Here is a 19,673-nt window from a genome sequence, read left to right on the forward strand (position 1 = left end):
CGTAATTAATTATTTGATATAGATTAATAATACAAAAATATTATGAATTTCTCCATGTTAAAGTTGCCAGTGGACGTAAATAGTAACAGGAATTTAAAAAATGTCGTTCATGTCAGCTGCATTAAGTAATTAAAATGAAAGTAAACTTAATGAATTCAGATCATTAGGTATCCAGATCATTTTCCAGACATTATCTGCAAATAAATGTACATTCGTAAAAATATACTAATCTGTAATTTCATAGATACACTATGATTGAAAAGTCAGAGTAATATGTACACGTTTGGCAAACTCATAGACAGAAGTTAACCATATTGACAGATGATTACTTACAAATTTTAAATAAATACTTAACCAAACCAAAAATACAATATAATATCAAAATAGCTTTTAAAAGAACTGAGTTTATTCACGTAAATACGACTGATTAATAAAATTTATAAACTCTACCGAACCTAACCCAGTTTCACTGTCAAAGTGACAGACATCGAATCAGTCAGATTATAGTTGACCAACACGATTACTCGAATAGTAGTTTATACCACGGTTATTAGACTTTATTACGGTTGCCTTGACCGACGGTGGTGGGGAGACTTATATTTTTGACTTTACGTCACAAGAGTTCACAATCCCATATTTTTAAATGATTTTCGATCATTGAATGTGTGTTATTGTGTATATATGTGTATTATTTGTGTTATTATGAAATAATAAGACAAATAGTACACATTTTATCTTATACCGAGTGGTGAATCGTAAAAAGGGCCATAGGAAACTCTATGTAAAATTCTAAATTGTTGAATTCCTGCTTCCCTAATTATTTTACATCAAAAGTCATGAGAGAATACTTGTAGAGAATTAAAATCTGTGTTAAAATCAAAAGTTAAAATTGTTGTACGATTTAAATGCATTCCAAAATTTTGAAAAATATGATACATTTGCCACAATAGGTATGCGTGTAAAAGTTAGGCCACACGTTACTATTTAACTGACAGTGCTCACACCATTGACTGAATAAAAAATCTTTATTATTAATACTTTCTCCGCAACTGAGGGTATCTTATCAACTGTATTGTTTTTAAACAATAGATAATAAAATAAAAATATTGACAGTTCAAAAATGTGAACATTATTGCATTTTGTGTGGCCTAAGTTTGGACTGAAAATTAAAATGTATTACATTTTTACAAAATTTCGGAATATGTTTAATTACGTAGACCAATTTTAACAGTGGTTTTCAATACAGATTTCAATCCTCTACAAATAGTTTCTAATGTCTTTTGATGTAAAATAATTAGGGAAGCTGGAATTCAACAGTTTAGAATTTTACATTGAGTTAATGCAAAATTTTGACGCATGCCAAAATTCTCAATGTGTTTTAATTGTATTCATTTTTTTCGAATCCTGAGAAAACTAATAAATATTTTAAAAAAAATTTAAACTCAGAATTAAAGACTACATTATTACCGAGGGCCGAAAGTCCCTGAAAACTTCTATAATGTTTATTTTAATAAGTTACAGGGCTGGAAATAAAAGAGAAGTGTGATATTTAATTTCAAATATTTCATTCAGTAGAAACTGCTTGTTTATTCTAAGGGGCTTTCCGCCCTCGGTAATAATGTAATCTTTCATCCTGCGTTTAAATTTTTCTAAAATACTTGGTTTTCTCAGGATTTGAAAAAATCGTATTACGATTCAAATGACAGTACACTCTCGTGACGTAATCGCACCCTTAATGTTCATTGGTTAGTCGATCTAGGCAACCGTAGTAACGTCTAAGAACCGTGAGTTTATACAATATACAATCATTATCTCTACTCATGTTGAATGTTTTTCTAAGAATGACATTAGAAGTACAGAAATAGTCAAGTATGAGTTTAAATTTTCTACTAAATTAATATAAATAATAATATCATATGGCATTTTTGCCGGGGGGAGATCCTTTCGGACATGGCTCGAACCCACGTGCACTGGCGTATGAGGCCAGCGATTATTCCGTTGCGCTACGGCCGCTCACTACTAAATTAATATAACTACGTTGAACAATTATATCGCCGTCTCACTCTGTCAGTTATAAATATGTAACTGCGTATGTCTTGGATAACGTTTTTGCTTTGTAGACAACACTTAATAATCTATCCCTCTCGTTTGTTATTTATAGAAAAAGGCAGCAAATCCAAAATATGTGCTTGATATGATCGTTCATGGGTATTCTTTCATTTTTCCGACTGTACCTTACCTAGTATATTCACATTATGTCTATGGTCAGAACAAACGAAGACATTTGACACAGAGTGTATGGAAGGTCACTAGTGAAAATAAGAAGAATGCTTCCGTAGAATATATCCGTCAAAATCCTTTTGGAGTTTATTGATCTGAAGTTATTTTAACTTTTTTATTTGTTTGTATTCGAAGAATATTACTTTTCCAGAATTAGTTTTTTTAATGCGAATGATCTTTGCATTTTATGTAAAATTATGAGCGTTTTACGTAATTTTGTAGAAATAAAATATTTTTCTAATTTTAGTATGAATATAAAGGAAACAAAGGTGGAAAGAAAAAGAAAGAAAAGGATTCCGATGCAGAAGACGACGATAATAAAGAAGATGAGAATCCTGCTGAGGAAGAATCACAAAATTCAGGAGTAGCTGAAGTTGTGGAGTAAGTGTATCACTAAGGGCGTAGGCTCAAAATTTCGCGCCAATGGGTTTTAAATGCATTCTTTTTTTTTTTCGAATTCTGATAAAACTAAAAAGTATTTTTGAAAATTTTATAGAGATATTTGAATGAGATATTTGAAATTAAAAATCACACTAAATTTTCTCTTTTTTTTTCACCCCTGTAACTACTTATTAAAATAAACATTATAGAATTTTTCGGGGACTTTCGGCCCTCGGTAATAAGGCAATCTTTTAGATGAACGGCAGCTCATCAGCTTCTTTATTGTATAAAATGGTTGTAGTCATAGTTTTCCATTATTTCTAACTGTGTAAAATTGACACAACCCTTTTGAAGATAAACTGATTGGGATGAATGAATAATGCCATGTAAGGTGTCATACCACACGAGTCTTGCACTTTGTCTATATTAAATTTGAAAATTGTCTTGGCATGATGTTATTTTAAACTTTATATTCGTAGGATGTCATTTTAAACACTGTTAAACAGTGAAACATTCGGTTTTCAATCGGGAGACTAGGAGGAAATATGATTTTGATCTCTGTTTATTAACACATTCGCTGCCTATCGAAGGAAATGGAACTCGGCTAGGAGCCATTCTGTTCAACGGCACCTGACTGAAGTAACCATATATCGCTAGCTGGAGCGTGAACGGCCCCTTACTAAAGTAACCATATCTCATGCTGGCGCGTGATCGGCAGCAAATGGTTTATTAAGTGAAAACATAATGTTAGTATCTCTGACAGAATCTCTCGCCAATTATGTAATCATCATCATTCTCTTTGCCTTATCCTTATGCGGGGTCGGCTTCCCTAATTGCATTTCTTCATACAATTCTATCGTCTCCCCCAGGTCTTCTTTGGTCTTCCTCTCCTACTCCTTCCAGGAATCTGCACTTCAGCAATTCTTCCTATTGCGCGATTAACGTCTCGGCGTTGAAAATGACCAAACCATCTCAACCTACGCTATCTAATTTGGGCATCGATTGGTGCCACACCTAGTCTTCCCTTGTACTTATTTTTAATTTTATCCTTTTTTGTCATTCCACTCATCCATTTAAGTATTCTCATTTCCGCCACATGCATTCGTTGTTCCTCTTTCTTTTCCATTGCCCAATACTGTGTTATAGAATTTTTCCTTCAGCTTCATTGAAATTTTCCTGTCGCACAGCACACCACTCGCTTCCATTCACTTCATCCATCCAGCCCTAATTCTACAGCATACATATCCATCTGTTTCTCCATTACTCTGTAATACTGGTCCTAGGTACTTACAACTATTGCTTTTCACAATCATTTCGCCATCCAAAGATATCATTTTGTTTGTAGTAACTCCATCTTTAAATGAACATTTCAAATACTCTGTTTTTGTCCTACTAAGCTTTAAACCTTTTTCCTCCAGAGCTTGTCTCCACTGTTCCAGTTTTTGTTCTAAGTCTCTTTCACTATTTCCTACTAACCCTACATCATCAGCATACATTAAGCACCATGGAATGTTACCCTGTAGTTTCGCTGTTATCTGTTCAAAAATTGTCTCTCCCACGCCTAGTCGTTGCTCCATCATGCAATCTCACAATCTGTACATATTCATCAGGGACTCCTTTCTTATTAAGTGCCCACCACAGAATCTCTCGAGTAACTCTTATCATATGCTTTCTCAAGATCAGTGAATACCATATGAGGTTTTGTTTCTTTATTCCTGTATTTTTCGATCAATTGCCTTATAACGAAGATTGCATCTGTTGCTGATCTGCCCTGCATAAAGCAAAATTATCATAGGATATTTCAGTTTCTTCGTGTATCCGTCTATAAATTACTCTTTCTCATATTTTCATGGTGTGTTTTCTAGCTAATTATGTAATACGAACCATAAACTTTTTCCATATCTGTATACGCTATATTACCTAAAATTTTGTTTTAATTTCAGACCTGACAATAGGGACCAGCAACTCGATAACAATGGATCTGAAAGTGAGAGCGAATCCAGCCAACGATCCAGTACAGGCAAAGATTTCGAAATTATAGAGCAGGAAGATGTTGAATCCTAAGCAATTAGAGGACTTTAATGTTTAAATCTTTGTGCACATACTGTGGTAGAAAAAATTATATCGGGTTCCGTCGTGTGATTTGAACTAATTTCCATATTAAATGACTTTCTAACGATAAAGAATTTTAATAGTCTCTTATTTTAATAGAAAAGCCATCTCATTTGCTTATCTGGGTGAGCTGTAATCCTGAGGAAGTGTCATACGAAGGTTTTAACCCTTTTAGCTCCGGTGGCGCATATGCGCGTCCAAATGTGATTATAGATTAGGGCCATGGACGAGTTTACGCGTCCATGGCACAACCTAAAAGCTGAGGTTGGAAATGTTAGAGACGTGCTGAAAGGGTTAACATAAATCTTAATTTCTTTCGACTGTGTATTCCAACACCACTTCCTTCTTCATTATAAAATAAATATTGGTCATAAGGTAAATAGGAAAGTTTTTATAAACTACCTTTGGATAAGATCAAATTTGTTCAGTTCTCCTGCTTTGATGTATTTTACAAAAACCTTGTTTTATTATAGTTTCTTTTAAACTAGGAGGAGTAAACTCAAAATACAGATATACACCCAATAATGTTACTAGAAAAATCACCAGACTTATAAATATTATTTTATATTAATATGTCGTAAAAGAGTTCTAAAAACAACTGTAGTTTATATAAATGCAGACTAAAGATCTAAAAATTGATGGCATAACGCAGAAAACACAAAAAATCTCCTATAAATAACCTATGAATGTAACCCGTCGGTCTAATAAGCAAATTGCCTAAGTCACATATTGAAAATTTTACAGGAAAGACAAAAAACAAAAGGAAAAAAGTAAAAAAGAGGATAATAAAAAAGTAAAGGAACAAAAGTAAAAAAGAGAAAATTGCCTAACTCCCTGCAATACATAATTGACCAAAATGAATTAAACAAAATATTTACACAAACTTTCTACTTATTATACTATATCCATATTAATAATAATAATCAAAATAATATATTTATTTACTTACATTTTCTAACGTTTTCAATAAAAACAACTTCAGAAACACTGACATAGGCAATATTCGTATAAATGGGTAAGAACGTTTGGACTTCAGCAAAATTCGTTTAGCGAAATTGGCGCGAAATAAAATAATAATGGCGCTTGTGGGAAATGTCAGGCGGTAGCTTTTACCGTCTACTACTAGATGATACCAAAAAAACAATTTTCGCAAAAAATGGACTTAGGCAATTTGCTTATTAGACCGACGCTATGATATAACCTATGAATTTTAAATGCCAATAGTGTCAAAATTTCATAAATGTCAATAGTGTCAAAATTTCATAACTTAGTAAAATAAACTTGCCTGCGATTGGACTAATTACAAACAAGCATTCGTTCAATCTTCGCTTGTCCACTATTGGACGTAGATCTCTCTCTCATAATTGTCCATCTATTTCGATCTTGTGTTTCTTGCATCCAATTCCTATGACAACGTTTTAGATCATCAGTCCAACGTGTTGGTAGACGACCTCTGCTTCGGTAGACATCATCTCTTGGTCTATATTGCAGTATCCGCCTTGTCAATCTATTATCTGTTATTCGAGCCAGGTGACCTGCTTTCATTTCAGTGTTGCTACTCTCTCTACTGCATCAGCCACTCCTGTTCTTTGTCGTAGCTGGCGGTTTTGGATCTTGTCTCATAGTGAAACGCCCAACATAGCACGCTGCATCGCCTTTTGAGACACACGGATCTTGTGCACTGTTCTCCTTGTCATGGTCAACGTTTCCGCACCATAAGTCAACACTGGCAAAACACACTGATTAAAGGTTTTTCTTTTAAGGCATATTGGTATGTCACAGTGGCGGCTCGTACCACTTTAAGAAGGTAGTGCCACAACTCGGGCAGCCGCCAAAATTTTTAGTGACGGATTCACGATATTGTCAAAAAAAGGTATACTGACAACAAAAACTAAAAAAAATATGCGCGGATACTTTTATCTATATCTTAAGTTTATTGATCTGAGGTGCCAAGCAATTGTCCAACATTGATCAAAATAGTTCCGTAAATTAATTAATAATAAAAACCTCTTAACCTACCACCAGCATTTACTGCTGATAGTGCTTGAAAATTGTTATTACGATTTAGTCTCTATTTACCAATTTATAAAAATAATACTATTTCATTATTCACACACATGCACAAATTTTTGTAATGTCACTTTTAAAGTTTACGATATATGAAGTTCATTCTTCTATTTTTTGGTTGCAAAGTTTTCAATGACTTTATAATTAAAATTATCAATACAATTTACAAAATGCTTTTCTGCAGATAGCATACCTAAAGCACTAGGTTTCGATGTAAACATCGAAAAACAGCGTTCTGCTTCAGATGTTGATATAGGAATGGTAACTAAAATACTTAAAAGTTTAATAGTTTCTTCAAATGTGCTTTTTAAACCTTCCCTCTACAATAAAACCGATAGCGAAACAGCCCCAGAGGTAGTACTTAATTCGTCTCGCTAATACAGTACCTACTTCTAATTCAGTTTTAAACCGAGTTTTGCTTAAAAATTAAAATTGTCTCCGTGGTTCATTAAGAAATGATTCGGAGAACTGATGCTTATAAGCAGAAAACTCCTCGGACATAAATAAATTGGAAGCAACTAAATGTCCGGAGAAAGTAGACCTTTGAAAGATCTGGTACTTTGAATAGTATGAACCATTAAGTATTTGTCTAATTCGGCGCTAAAATTGACCAGCTCCTTAAATATACCTCTATTTTCTGAATTTTCTTTTTCGTCGTGACCTCTTAAAGCTAACTCGAAAGCTCCACAACACCTTATAACATTTGTAGTTTTTTTTCTAGCGAAAAACCACCAAAAAAATTTTTAAAATACTAATCTTATTGTCAATTAATAAATTAAACTTAATAAATAATCAAAATATTATCAAATACCCACGATCATGATGCACTAAAAGTTTAATTATAAATACAAAAACTTTTTAACAGAAAATATACATAATAAAAGCGACAAACCAGCACGTAAAGAAACTCAAAATAAATAGATCTGGCTTCATACCCTCGTGCCTGGCACAGAGATTCTAATGTTAAGGTATACTAATAGTCCAATATAGCTCTTTCTCTGTCACTTACATATAATGCTCGTAAAATCTTTCTCTCTTTGCTCGTGCCAGTACTGACTTCGGCGCGAAGGAGATTCTCCTGTCGAATACTCTCCGCTGTCGGCAGGGATTGTATTGCGCCCATAGTTGCCATATTTTATATAATTTATGAAGATCAAAAGAAATACACACAAAAAAATTAATAGGAATTAAAAAGTTTTGAAGATAAAAAATATGTTTATGGATAGTTAGCAAGGTAGTGCCATGGCTCTATGGCACTTCCTCACGGGCCGCCACTGGTATGTCAGACAATTTGAAAATATGGTTCAGCTTGCCGAAGGCTGTCACAAGTCAGTCTTATACGACGGAGAAGCTTAACAGTTTGGATATCTTTTCCTATGCGAATCTCATGACCTAGGTATTTATAGGTCATTACCTGGTCTATGGATCTTGTTCCTATGCATATATATATTCGCTGACTACAAGATTTGTCATTATCTAGATTTTAGATATATTTATTTTCAATCCCCATTCTAGCGAGGAAAGGTAGAGCTGATTTAAAAGTTCTTTGGCCTCATCTTTCGTATCAGCTATTAGTACAATATCATCTGAAAACCTCAGATGGCTAAGCTTTTCTCCGTTTATGTTTATGCCCTTGTCGGTCAGTTTTGCCCTTTTACATATATATTCCAAAAGCGTAGTGAACAATTTCGGCGAAATGGTGTTACCCTGACGTACTCCACGATGTATCGGGAATTTCTGGGTTTGACGATCATCCACTCGTAACACTGGCTGTTGCGTTTTGGTATATATTATGTTTAATTATATTTATACACCGATATTCAAGTCGGCATTCTGTTAAGGCTTCCAACATTTTTTGTTGATTTACGATGTCAAAGGCCTATTCATAGTCCACAAATATTACAGCTAGTGTTTTGTTATATTCAGTGCATTTTTCTTTAAGATTTTTTATTATCAGTAGATGATCGTTTGTACCACAGCCTTTTCTAAAACTCTCTTTTCTAAACAAGCATTACGGCACGGTAAATTTGAATTACTCCTCCTAGTTTAAAAACGAGGATAGTATCCTTTAATTGGCTATTTTTTTCTGCTGGAAGGAAAATTGTAGTTCAAATAACATATTTTAGTAATTCTTGGATACAAATCTTTTAAACTGGCTATTAATAACTTGAATTAGATCGTTATTCGATGGCAAGTAGTTCAAACAGCTCGAAATGTACTTGGTCGGTTAGTTTGATTGATTTCAGGCTAATAAAATATTTTTATAGGGGTACTTTGGTTTTTTTCCTTGTATTATTTTTGTTCCTATTTATATGAATACCAACAGATAGACAACTGTGTACAGAGTATATAGAGACAAACGATTCAATTTGTAATTGTAGTACTAACTAATAAATTATTCTTTTGATTCGGGATGACTGTATATTACACTTTTCAACAATCATTTTAAAAATAAGACCATACAATTATTATGATCATTCTTATCTCGGTAGTGGAATAAAATGATAGAGTGATAGTGGTGTATGTTAATGATTTTTAACCATAGTGAACTACAATTTTGGATCAAATATAAATGGGAATCAAGTAATTTCTTTCTTCTAAACGTTTTTATTGAAACATTTTGCTTAATAAGATAGCACTCTTTCTTTTGAAGAGTTGGCCGTCGGCTGAGGGATGCCATCGGTGTACTTTCCAATTTTTAAAGCAAAGATTCTATACTGGCGTTTTAATTTTCCTCATTAAGTAAAATACAGCGGCGAGCGTCACGAAACACAAAATAGTGGTTCGCAGTCACAGTAAACAGTTGGAAGAGTCAATTTACGTGACGAGGGGAGTCCGTTATACGAGATGTAAACTTTAAAAATGTATAAAAAAATAAATAAAATTACTTTATTCAATTTTAAATGAAGCTTCGAGCTACGTTACAGTGCCACCTACTGTACCACTTTGTTACATAGTTACAGCATTTATACAGATATATCTTATACAGCTAAGCGTTGTCGTCCAGACGAATCACATATCTCCGTATAGAAAGTAAAGATTTTACTTTGTAGATGATGCCCTTCCTGTTAATATACTGTGTACAGATTATTCCAAAATGTTTCTATTGATAGTAAAGTAACTATTCTCTGTTTCAAACGCTAGAATCAGTTTGGTTGTATATTGCAAGCGGGATTGCCATTCTGTGAATTATCATAAATAAATGCCCCTTTAGTATTTCACAGCAGTTAACAGTGATAATCCTCTACAAGTACCTGCCTAATACTATCTTTCCAGCCGCTGCCGTTGAGAGCGGCAACGTTATCAACAAAATTCTCATTTAGTTTGCAGTGGCCCTATTCTCCGTACACTGAATCGCATGTCTGAAATATAGTATAGTCATGTACATTGTGCTACATCTGCCTTCTTATTGCATACTTCCTGTTTATGTTTGACCCATCTTTGGAGATGATTGTTGTTAAGTTTTTAGGTTTCTTGTTCCATAAACAATTTTATTTATTTTTTATGTTGACTAAGTTCTCTCCACAGATATATCGCCCGTTGAAGCTATAGCTTTTTCAAAGATAGGCGCACTAATTACTTTTCACTGACTGAAAATTAGTAATTTTATAAGCCAATCAGAATCCTCAAATATACTGCAGAAAAATATGTAAAGAGAATTCTACTTGATTTGCATGAACAATGCATTTGAAACATCTGTTTAAAAAAATCTTATATATCGTCTATAAAAATCGATATATTATATCGTCGATGTATGATATATCTGCGAAGAGAACTGTACCATTTACTTTTCTTTGTAAATAATATTACTATAGAAGAAAACGCAATAACGACCCTAGAAAACATATCTTATGGATATTGTAATTATTGTTCAAAAATTTGTTTATGGAATTCGACAAAGTAATAAAATATTTTTCTTAATTGTAATGGATATACTCTGTAACACGTTTATATTATTCTAAATAAGCATTGAGAGTTTTTTTTGTTTTAATTGGGAAATATAACGATTATAATAATACTCAACATTTTCTATCAACAATTTTTGAAGTAAATGTTCTGATTTTTAATCGGATTTTTTTTAAATCAGTTTTAGTGTTTGAAATCAATTTTTTTGAGATTTAGAATGAATCTGGATCTTTTTTATGAATAAATTATTGATACTTGGTTTAAAGACATACTATTGACTTTTTTCATTTTCTATTTATGATAATACGTATTAAATGATTTTGCTAAAATTTTTTTAAGAAAAATTCACATTTACTTATAGTTGGATTGTTAAAAGTACAAGGGTAATTAAAAGGATATTAAAACAGACAATACAAACATACAAAAAAAAAACAGCAGCATAAGCTTCTTCTTGTAGTGCCTATCCGTTTCAGATGTTGGCGACCATCATGGCAATCTGTACTTTGCACACTACTGCTCTGAAAAGATGCGTAGTTGTTGTGTTAAACCATGTACATAGATTTTTCAGCCAGGAAATCCTTCTACTTCTCGTTTTTCTTCTACTTTTCCCTGTAAAGTTAGTTGCAACAATCCATATATTTCGCTGTTCCTCATGATGTGACCGAGGTATTCGATTTTGGCTGTTTTCCTAATAAGTAACGCGGTCGGTATAAGATATCTTCAGGATTTGACGATAAAGCCACATTTCGAAAGCCTTAACTTTCAGGTAGCGTCTGTGAGAGTCCACGTCTCAACTCCGTGCTCCGTGCAACAATATAAGGAAGATATAATACTAGTAACCTGATTTTATGGATATTGATAAATCATGATCATGACATATCATGAATAGCTTTTTGAAATGCAGATTTTGCTTTCTCTATCCAACATTTGACTTTTAGGGAATCGTTCCAATTTTCATTAACGTTCGTACCAAGGTAGGCGTATGGTTTTTGTTCTTTCTATTCGTTGACCGTTCACACTTATTCGTTTAAATTGATGTTCCTTCTTAGAGATAATCGTACATTTTGTTTACTTAATGTTTAGTGAAACTCCATGTCTCTCGATTTACTTCTGTGATTCTATTCATTAACACCTGGGGTTTCATAACTATCAACGAATACCACCGTGCCGTCCGCGTATCTGATGTTATTCATACATTCTCCGTTAATTCGAATTCCATCTTCAACATCCCCCACTGCTTCTTGAAGATTTCCTCAGAGTATATTTTGAACAGCAGAGGTGATAATATACATTCCTGCCGAACCCACGTTTGCTTTTGATATCATCGGATTCTCCTGCTTCTTGATTGCTAATAATTCTTATAATACAGATCTTTATTCTAATTAAATTATTAAGAAAATCCATAAAAATTATGCAAAGTCAGGGAAGTGCGTCTTTAAACCAAGCTACTACTTTTATTAAATTATTTATATATTATTTAAATCCCTCTGATATACGAGTATAGTTGAAATCTACTTACTTTTATTTATCTGGTATAATTTGATAGTTGGTGCTATTTATTTTGAGAGTGTATACAGGGTCCACTCCGATAACGTCCTTTTATCTTTATAAAGAGATTTTAAAGGGCCGACCTATTTATTATAGTTATTAAAATGATTTACGACAGGTTAATGCATTTAAAATTATATTAAATAAAATATTGTGGTGTACACTTAAATATATAATTAAACATACTTGTAAATAATATTTATTTTAATTTGTCCATCACTTGTCTTAGCATTTGATTGCATAATGCTGCATATGGATTTAACTCGACAAGCTGAAAAATAAATTATTGTTTAAGTAATTTGGTATTTTTATTGTATTATATTTGGGGGCTGTCATAATAATCGTGAACCAAAAATCTAAACTAAACTTTATGGTAAAACAACTCCGGTGCTAGAAAGACAAACAAACCATTTAGTTTCAGGTACATACATTCTATATTCTACAACACAACAGACCCAGAGAATAATAACAAAAATTCTCACTGCCATTGAGGAAAAAAATATTGCACAGCTGCATTCTTGGATGAGAAAAATTCGTAGAAAAGGCATTTGATACGAGTATGGCACAGTGGACTCTTGTATAAACTTAAAAAGCATCCTTCCTACTACCTCATTATAAAATCCTAGGACAACCTAGGTGTGCTAGTTCCTCTCCTTTACCTGATATTCATTGCAGACATCACAAACACAACAGAAACCTCAACGTTTGCCAATGACACCACCATAATCGCTATCAACGAGGACCCCACATCTACAAAATCACCTTAACCAGCTAGAAATATAGCTCAACAGATGCAAAGTAAACGAAAACAAATCAACTCAAGCCACTTTCACAAATCAAAGAGATTAGTAGTGTACAACAATAACAATAAATGACACGCAGATAACAGTCAGTACTTAAGTTGAATATTTAGGAATAAATTTTGACAAGAGATTAACATGGAAACCTCATCTTCAAGCCAAGATAACCCCGATTAACATTAAAGTAAGCAATTCCTCACAATGCGATGATTATCGAATATTAAGATTGATTTCTCATTTCCTTAAAACTTTTCTCAGAAATCATCCATATACGAATTTACAAGAAGTGTAAATTCCAGATAAGTGACACTCAATAGGGAACTTGCACTAAAAAATTTTTTTGCATAAAATTGTTAATTTATGTTTAAAAATGTTATATTCAAAATATTACGTCTTAACAATGAATAGTGTACGTACAACAACTGATAATAGTTCCGCGCCCAAAATTTCCGTTTCAAACAACTTCAAAAGCGCGAGCTGGGGTCTGACGTCACAGACCACTCGTATCGTTCGGTGGGCTATTGCATTGAATGCAGTTTGCCATTGCCAGTTGTGCGTGTCGAATAACTGTGCTGTTTTCTCGGTATTTATGTTATTGTATTTAGTGTAGTTTAGTGTATTTAGTGTGTAATATACTTTATCAAAATGGAAAACAAATCTGCGCAATATAAGTACTGGATAGTGCCGGGATGCAAAATCACAACTGTCGGAACATCCAACAAACATTTTTGCTCCTTTGTAGTTGAAATGGTTATTGCTAAGTACTAATAAACTTTATAAAAGTTTAGTTTCTTTATTATTATGCAAATTACACCGTAATCTTTTCCAGGATATACGAAATCCTTCGATTAGGGGTAGGTAGATCAAACCCACGGGGTAAACCGTGTACTATAATATAATGGTACCAAACTATTGTTATAAACGGTTTAAACATGCTTATTAATAATACTTACTTATTTGCCTTAACACCACCATGAAGACATCAACGGTAGGTAAGTTGTCAGATTGACCTTTTGAAAACCCCTCGTCCGTCATATTATGCGTTTTAAACTATTTACAAAGTAGCACTCAACTTTATCAATTTCAATTTGAAACTAAGCTGATTGGGGAACTACTTACAATATATAAGATGAACATAAATAATACCTAGGAATTTTCAATTAAAGACGATTAAAATGTACTATACAATCCCCAGAATAATAGGTCTGGATCCCGCGTATGAAAAAAAAGTTGATTAATAGCAAGCTGAAAATTTGTTAATAGCTTAAGGGTGTCTAGTCGGACAAACTTTGATATATGGGAACACTGGAACAGGGGAAGTTTTAATTGTGGAACAGTTTAAAAATTTGGAATGGTCAGACCACGAAAACGTCACATGTATTTTGTCCGACAGAACTTCCAATTGATTTGTTACCCTTTCATTAAACTCTCATGCAAAAATCAGACTGCTATTTATCACCTGTCATAATTCCTGTCATTTGACATATTCTACGTGTTCCACTCATTATAATTCCCATTTGGTGATAAATAGCAGCCTGATTTTTGCATGAGAGTTTAATGAAAGGGTAACAAATCAATTGGAAGTTCTGTCGGACAAAACACATGTGACGTTTTCGTGGTCTGACCGTTCCAAAGTTTTAACCTGTTCCACAATTAAAACTTCCAATGTTCCTATATATCAAAGTTTGTCCGACTAGACACCCTTAAGCTATTAACAAATTTTCAGCTTGCTATTAATAAACTTTTTTTTATTCGCGGGATCCAGACCTATAACTTAATCGCTTTCTTTTGAAAAACCCTCGTGAGTAATAGTACTTATACGTTATAAAAACATTAGTAATTTCTAAAGATTTATAAATTTCACTTTGAAACTAAATAAACTGATTGTAGAACTATGCAAGAATACAAATAATAACTGGTAATTTTCATTTAAATACGATTAAAATTTATACAATACCCGTAATACCTACCCTAATCGCGTTGTTTCCGACTGCTAGCCCGATTGACCGTGGTCGGTGACGTCAGACCAATAGAAGAACGTTCAAGAGCGTCCTAAGATATTTGAATTTTACAGCATTTTCAAAGCGTCGTAATTAGCGTACGGGTTAAAAATATTTGTTTTTTTCGCATGCAAGCGTTTTAAGATCATGTTACCTTATGTTTTTTAATATTATTTTAATATTTAAAAATTTATGCAAGTTCCCTATTCAAATTTCGAAACGGATTGGGAACACGGGAAGCTGTTTTTGACTTAAATGTGTTATTAACACAACGATGCAGAGACATGAATGTAGGTATATGATTATGCATGTTTTATTGATTTTATATCGTTATATAAATTATATTGATTAATAAAAGCATTTGACTGCGTTAACGATCAAAAGATGATCGCAATTGTAGGAACAACTCGAATTGACGAACAAGACCTGCAAATTATCTCAGAACAATATTAGTGGAGTCAATGAAGGTGGATATGAGTTATTACCTCAGATTTCGTTGAACCTCCATCGATTTTCATAAAAATTGGTGAGTGGTTAAAGAATACCTCAAGGAACAAAGGTGACATAGTGCCAACTTGCGCTTTTTGCACTTTAGGGGTGAAATACACCCCTTTTTTAAAAAATTTTTAGATTTCTGAAAGTGCAGTCACTGTAAGTTTCCACTTCCTATTTCGTTGAACCTTCATCGATTTTCATGAAAATCGGTAAGTAGTTAGAGGATACCTCAAGCAATAAAAGTTATCAACTTTCGCTTTTGCATTTTAGGGGTGCAATACACCCCTACTTTTTAAATTGTAAAAAATGCAGATTTCCGCATTATGGCGCAAGTAATCTCGTTTAATTAAGAAAAATAAATATTTTTTTTATATTTATGTGCATGAATTACATTTTTTTTAATTTTTCAAACCTTATAGCAACCAAAAATCCGAAAATTAACAAGTCGAAAATCACGAAAACCTTATTCTTCTATATTTCTGAAAGTGTAGTCACTGAATGTTTTCACCCACGATTTCTTTGAACCTTCATCGATTTTCATGAAAATTGTTGATTAGTTAGAGGATACCTCAAAAAACAAAAGTCATATGGCACCAAGTTGCGCTTTCTGCATTTTAGGGGTGAAATCCACCTTTTTTTTTTAATTATAAAAATGCAGATTTCAGCATTTTGGCTCAAGCAATCTCGTTTAATTAAGTAAAATAAATCGTTTTTTACATTTATGTGCATGATTTATAATTTTTATTAATTTTTCAAACCTTATAGCAACCAAAAATCAGAAAATTAGCAAATCGACAATCACGAAAAAAATTATTCTTTTATATTCCCAAAAAGGCAGTCACTGAAGGTTTTCACCTCTGATTTCGTTGAACCTCCATCAATTTTCATGAAAATTGGTAAGTAGTTAGAGGATACCTCAAGAAACAAAAATGATGTGGTACCAACTTGCGCTTTTATCCTGGGGGTGCATGTTACCCCTTCTCATGGGTGAACACTATTTTATTAAAAATAACCCCATAATTAGATAGAGGAGTAAATTCTAAGCAAACTTTCTTTTATCAAGTTTATAAATTTTTTTATTTAAATAATATTTCATAATTTAATAAAATATTATTGGTACAGTAAAACCTGACAATAACGGCCACTAAAAATAGAAAACAATTGGCCGTTATAGAAATGTGGCCGCTAATGCTAGGTTTCCTTTTCCACAAAAACATAAAATATAATTGAAAATTTATTTATTTTAGTAATTAAAGCAAATCTAATTAAATATAATTCTACAAACAAACGGAACATACTAAAACTAAATTCAATTTACTACAATATAAAACAATATCTATACGAAAAAACAACTACCAGAAAAACAGAATTTTTATTTATTTTACATTTTTTAGATAAACGAAACGTACTAAAACTAATTTAATATAGGTAATACATAATATAAAACAACATACTATAGCTACTACGAATAATACGCTTATCACTAAAGTATCGTCGTGCTTTCATGCTATATTCAACAAAACCAACTTGTACGGCCTTTAATTAGATATCGCAAATCACTTTGGCTGATTTTGTCTGCATATACAGGGTGTTTCATTAATAATTGTCCATATAGTAACTGGAGAAACCTTAGCACAAAACACGAAGATTTAACCTAAAACTCTTAAATAAAATGTGGTTGCTTACTGAGTTACAGGGTGTTTTATCTAAAAATTTAAAAATTATTTTTGCCCGGCATTTTAAAACTGTTCGACGTATCCTTTTCATACTTGGCAGAAAGTATAGGTACTCTACAAAGTACTAAATTATGTTCAACCAACTTTTCTGGCTATTACCAGAGGCGTACAACGGGGGAAAGTGAATGGTTGACCCCTTCCAAATTCTACGCCACTGGCGGAATTGCTATTTTAGTTCAATTATTGGATTCTCAAATACTTTCTATGAAAATAATATATTCTTCATTCGTAACGATAAAGTCATTAGTTTTCGAGATATTTGAAGTTAAATATGAAACGGCACAGTTATTTTCATGAATAATATATGATATGATTCATAGGATTAAAATTTAAAAATTATTTGTACCTAGTACTTTAAAACTATTTGGCGTATCCTTATCATACTTGGCAGAAAGTTTAGATACTGTACACCCTACTAAATTAAGATAAATAAACGTTTCTAGCTACTACCAGAGGCGTACGACAGGGGATAGTGGCTGGTTTACCCTTCCCAAATTCTACGCCACTGACGAAATTGCTATTTTAGTGTATTTTTTTGCTTTTCCAGTACTTTTTATGTAAATATTATACTCTTCATTCCAAACGATAAAATGATTAGTTTTCGAGATATTTGAAATTAAAAATGAAGCGACGCAATACATTAATCAAAATAACCGTGTCGTTTCATTTTTAACTTCAAAGATCTCGAAAACTAATGACTTTATGGTTACGAATGAAGAGTATATTATTTTTATAGAAAGTATTGAAGAATCCAATAATTGAACTAAAATAGCAATTCTGCCAGTAGCGTAGAATTTGGAAGGGGTCAACCATTAGCTTTCCCCCGTCGTACGCCTCTGGTAACAGCCAGAAACGTTGGTTTAACATAATTTAGTAGTTTGTACAGTACCTATACTTTTTGCCAAGTATGAAAAGGATACGTCGAATAGTTTTAAAATGCTGTGCAAAAATAATTATTAAATTTTTAGATAAAACACCCTGTAACTCAGTAAGGAACCACATTTTATTTAAAAGTTTTAGGTTAAATCTTCGTATTTTGTGCTAAGGTTTCTCCAGTTACTATATGGACAATTATTAATGAAACACCCTGTATATTATGTTTGAGGAATCCCTTTTTTTTGTGAGACTGGATATAGGACATTTCTCAAGTATGAAGTCACATTCATGGTATATCGTTGCTATTGTCCTTTTCATGATCATTTTTCAGTGCGTAACAAATGATAGGAAAAAGGGTAGGTCCGTGATAATACACATTTATGACATTTATTCTAACATGACATTTTAGTTAAATCTGACAATTGTCACATTTTATTTTCAATTTGGAATAAAACCAAATCAAATGAGTTTCTTGCATTTATAAAATGGTATTTTCTTTGATTTGTATAGTCTTATAAATTATACAGATTATATTTGTAATATTATTATCTCATTAAAAAAAATTACTTTTTTTATTATGGCGCCATCTATCGACAACTAGAATAATCACCGAACTAGAATAATTACCAAAGTAATACTCGACGTGCCTTTTTTTCTGTCATATACAATTTAATGCGTTAGAAAGAAATCGAAAAACTGTGACGCACTGAAAGATGATCATGAGAAAAAGAATATACAGGGATAATAATCTGTGCAATGTTATGGTACAGGCTACGTTAAATATGAAGTAAATGTGGAAGATATACACTGGTTATTCATTTCAATTTAATTTGATTGTTTTTTAATCGTTTCATCATCAACCCGTACGCGTCCACTGCTGGACATAGGTCTCCCTCAGCTCTTTCCATTTATCTCTATTTTGTGCGGCTTGCATCCAGTTACCGATAACATATTTCAAATCATCGGCCCATCTGGTTAGTGGGCGTCCTCTGCTCCGTAGTGCTTCTTCTCGCGGCCTCCACTCGACAATACGTTTTGTCCATCGGTCGTCTGGCAATCTGGCGAGCGGCGTGTCCTGCCCAATTCCACTTAAGCGACGCGATTTTTTCGACAGCGTCTGTTGTTTTTGTTCTACGGCGTATTTCTTCGTTGGGGATTCGGTCTCTCAGGGAGACCCAACATCTGGCGCTCCATAGCCCTCTGAGTTACGCGAATCTTGTTCACTACCTTTTTTGTTAGTGTTAATGTTTCGGCTCCATAAGTGAGTACAGGCAACACACATTGGTCAAAGATTTTCCTTTTGAGGCATATGGGCAAGTCCGATTTAAATACATAGTTAAGTTTACCAAACGCTGCCCAGGCTAATCCTATGCGACGTGGGAGTTCGCACGTCTGGTTATCTCGTCCCAACCGAATTTCATGTCCCAAGTACTTATAAGATGCAGTCTGCTCGATATCCATTTCATCAACAA

General features: G+C 33.0%; 2 protein-coding genes across 3 annotated transcripts in view; one reads left to right on the forward strand and one right to left on the reverse strand.

Moving 5' to 3' along the window:
• Positions 1–12,592, forward strand: part of LOC114339306 (translocation protein SEC62) — a 92,172-nt gene extending 79,580 nt beyond the window's left edge. Inside the window, exons 6-7 of the mRNA XM_028289944.2 lie at positions 2,528–2,661; positions 4,605–12,592. Coding sequence (XP_028145745.1) covers positions 2,528–2,661; positions 4,605–4,725 — 255 coding nt within the window. The 3' untranslated portion in view covers positions 4,726–12,592. The remainder of the gene's footprint in view (positions 1–2,527; positions 2,662–4,604) is intronic.
• The window catches only part of LOC114339296 (tetratricopeptide repeat protein 36 homolog), a 32,663-nt gene continuing 22,772 nt past the window's right edge, over positions 9,783–19,673 (reverse strand). For both annotated transcript variants that reach the window (XR_007698449.1, XM_050652529.1), the window contains exon 4: positions 9,783–12,565. Coding sequence is in view for 1 of the 2 variants with exons in the window: in XM_050652529.1 (XP_050508486.1) it covers positions 12,494–12,565 (72 nt within the window). In the remaining variant the exon portion in view is untranslated. The remainder of the gene's footprint in view (positions 12,566–19,673) is intronic.

The sequence above is a fragment of the Diabrotica virgifera genome, chromosome 5 (assembly GCF_917563875.1).
Source record: "Diabrotica virgifera virgifera chromosome 5, PGI_DIABVI_V3a".
NCBI lineage: Eukaryota > Metazoa > Arthropoda > Insecta > Coleoptera > Chrysomelidae > Diabrotica > Diabrotica virgifera.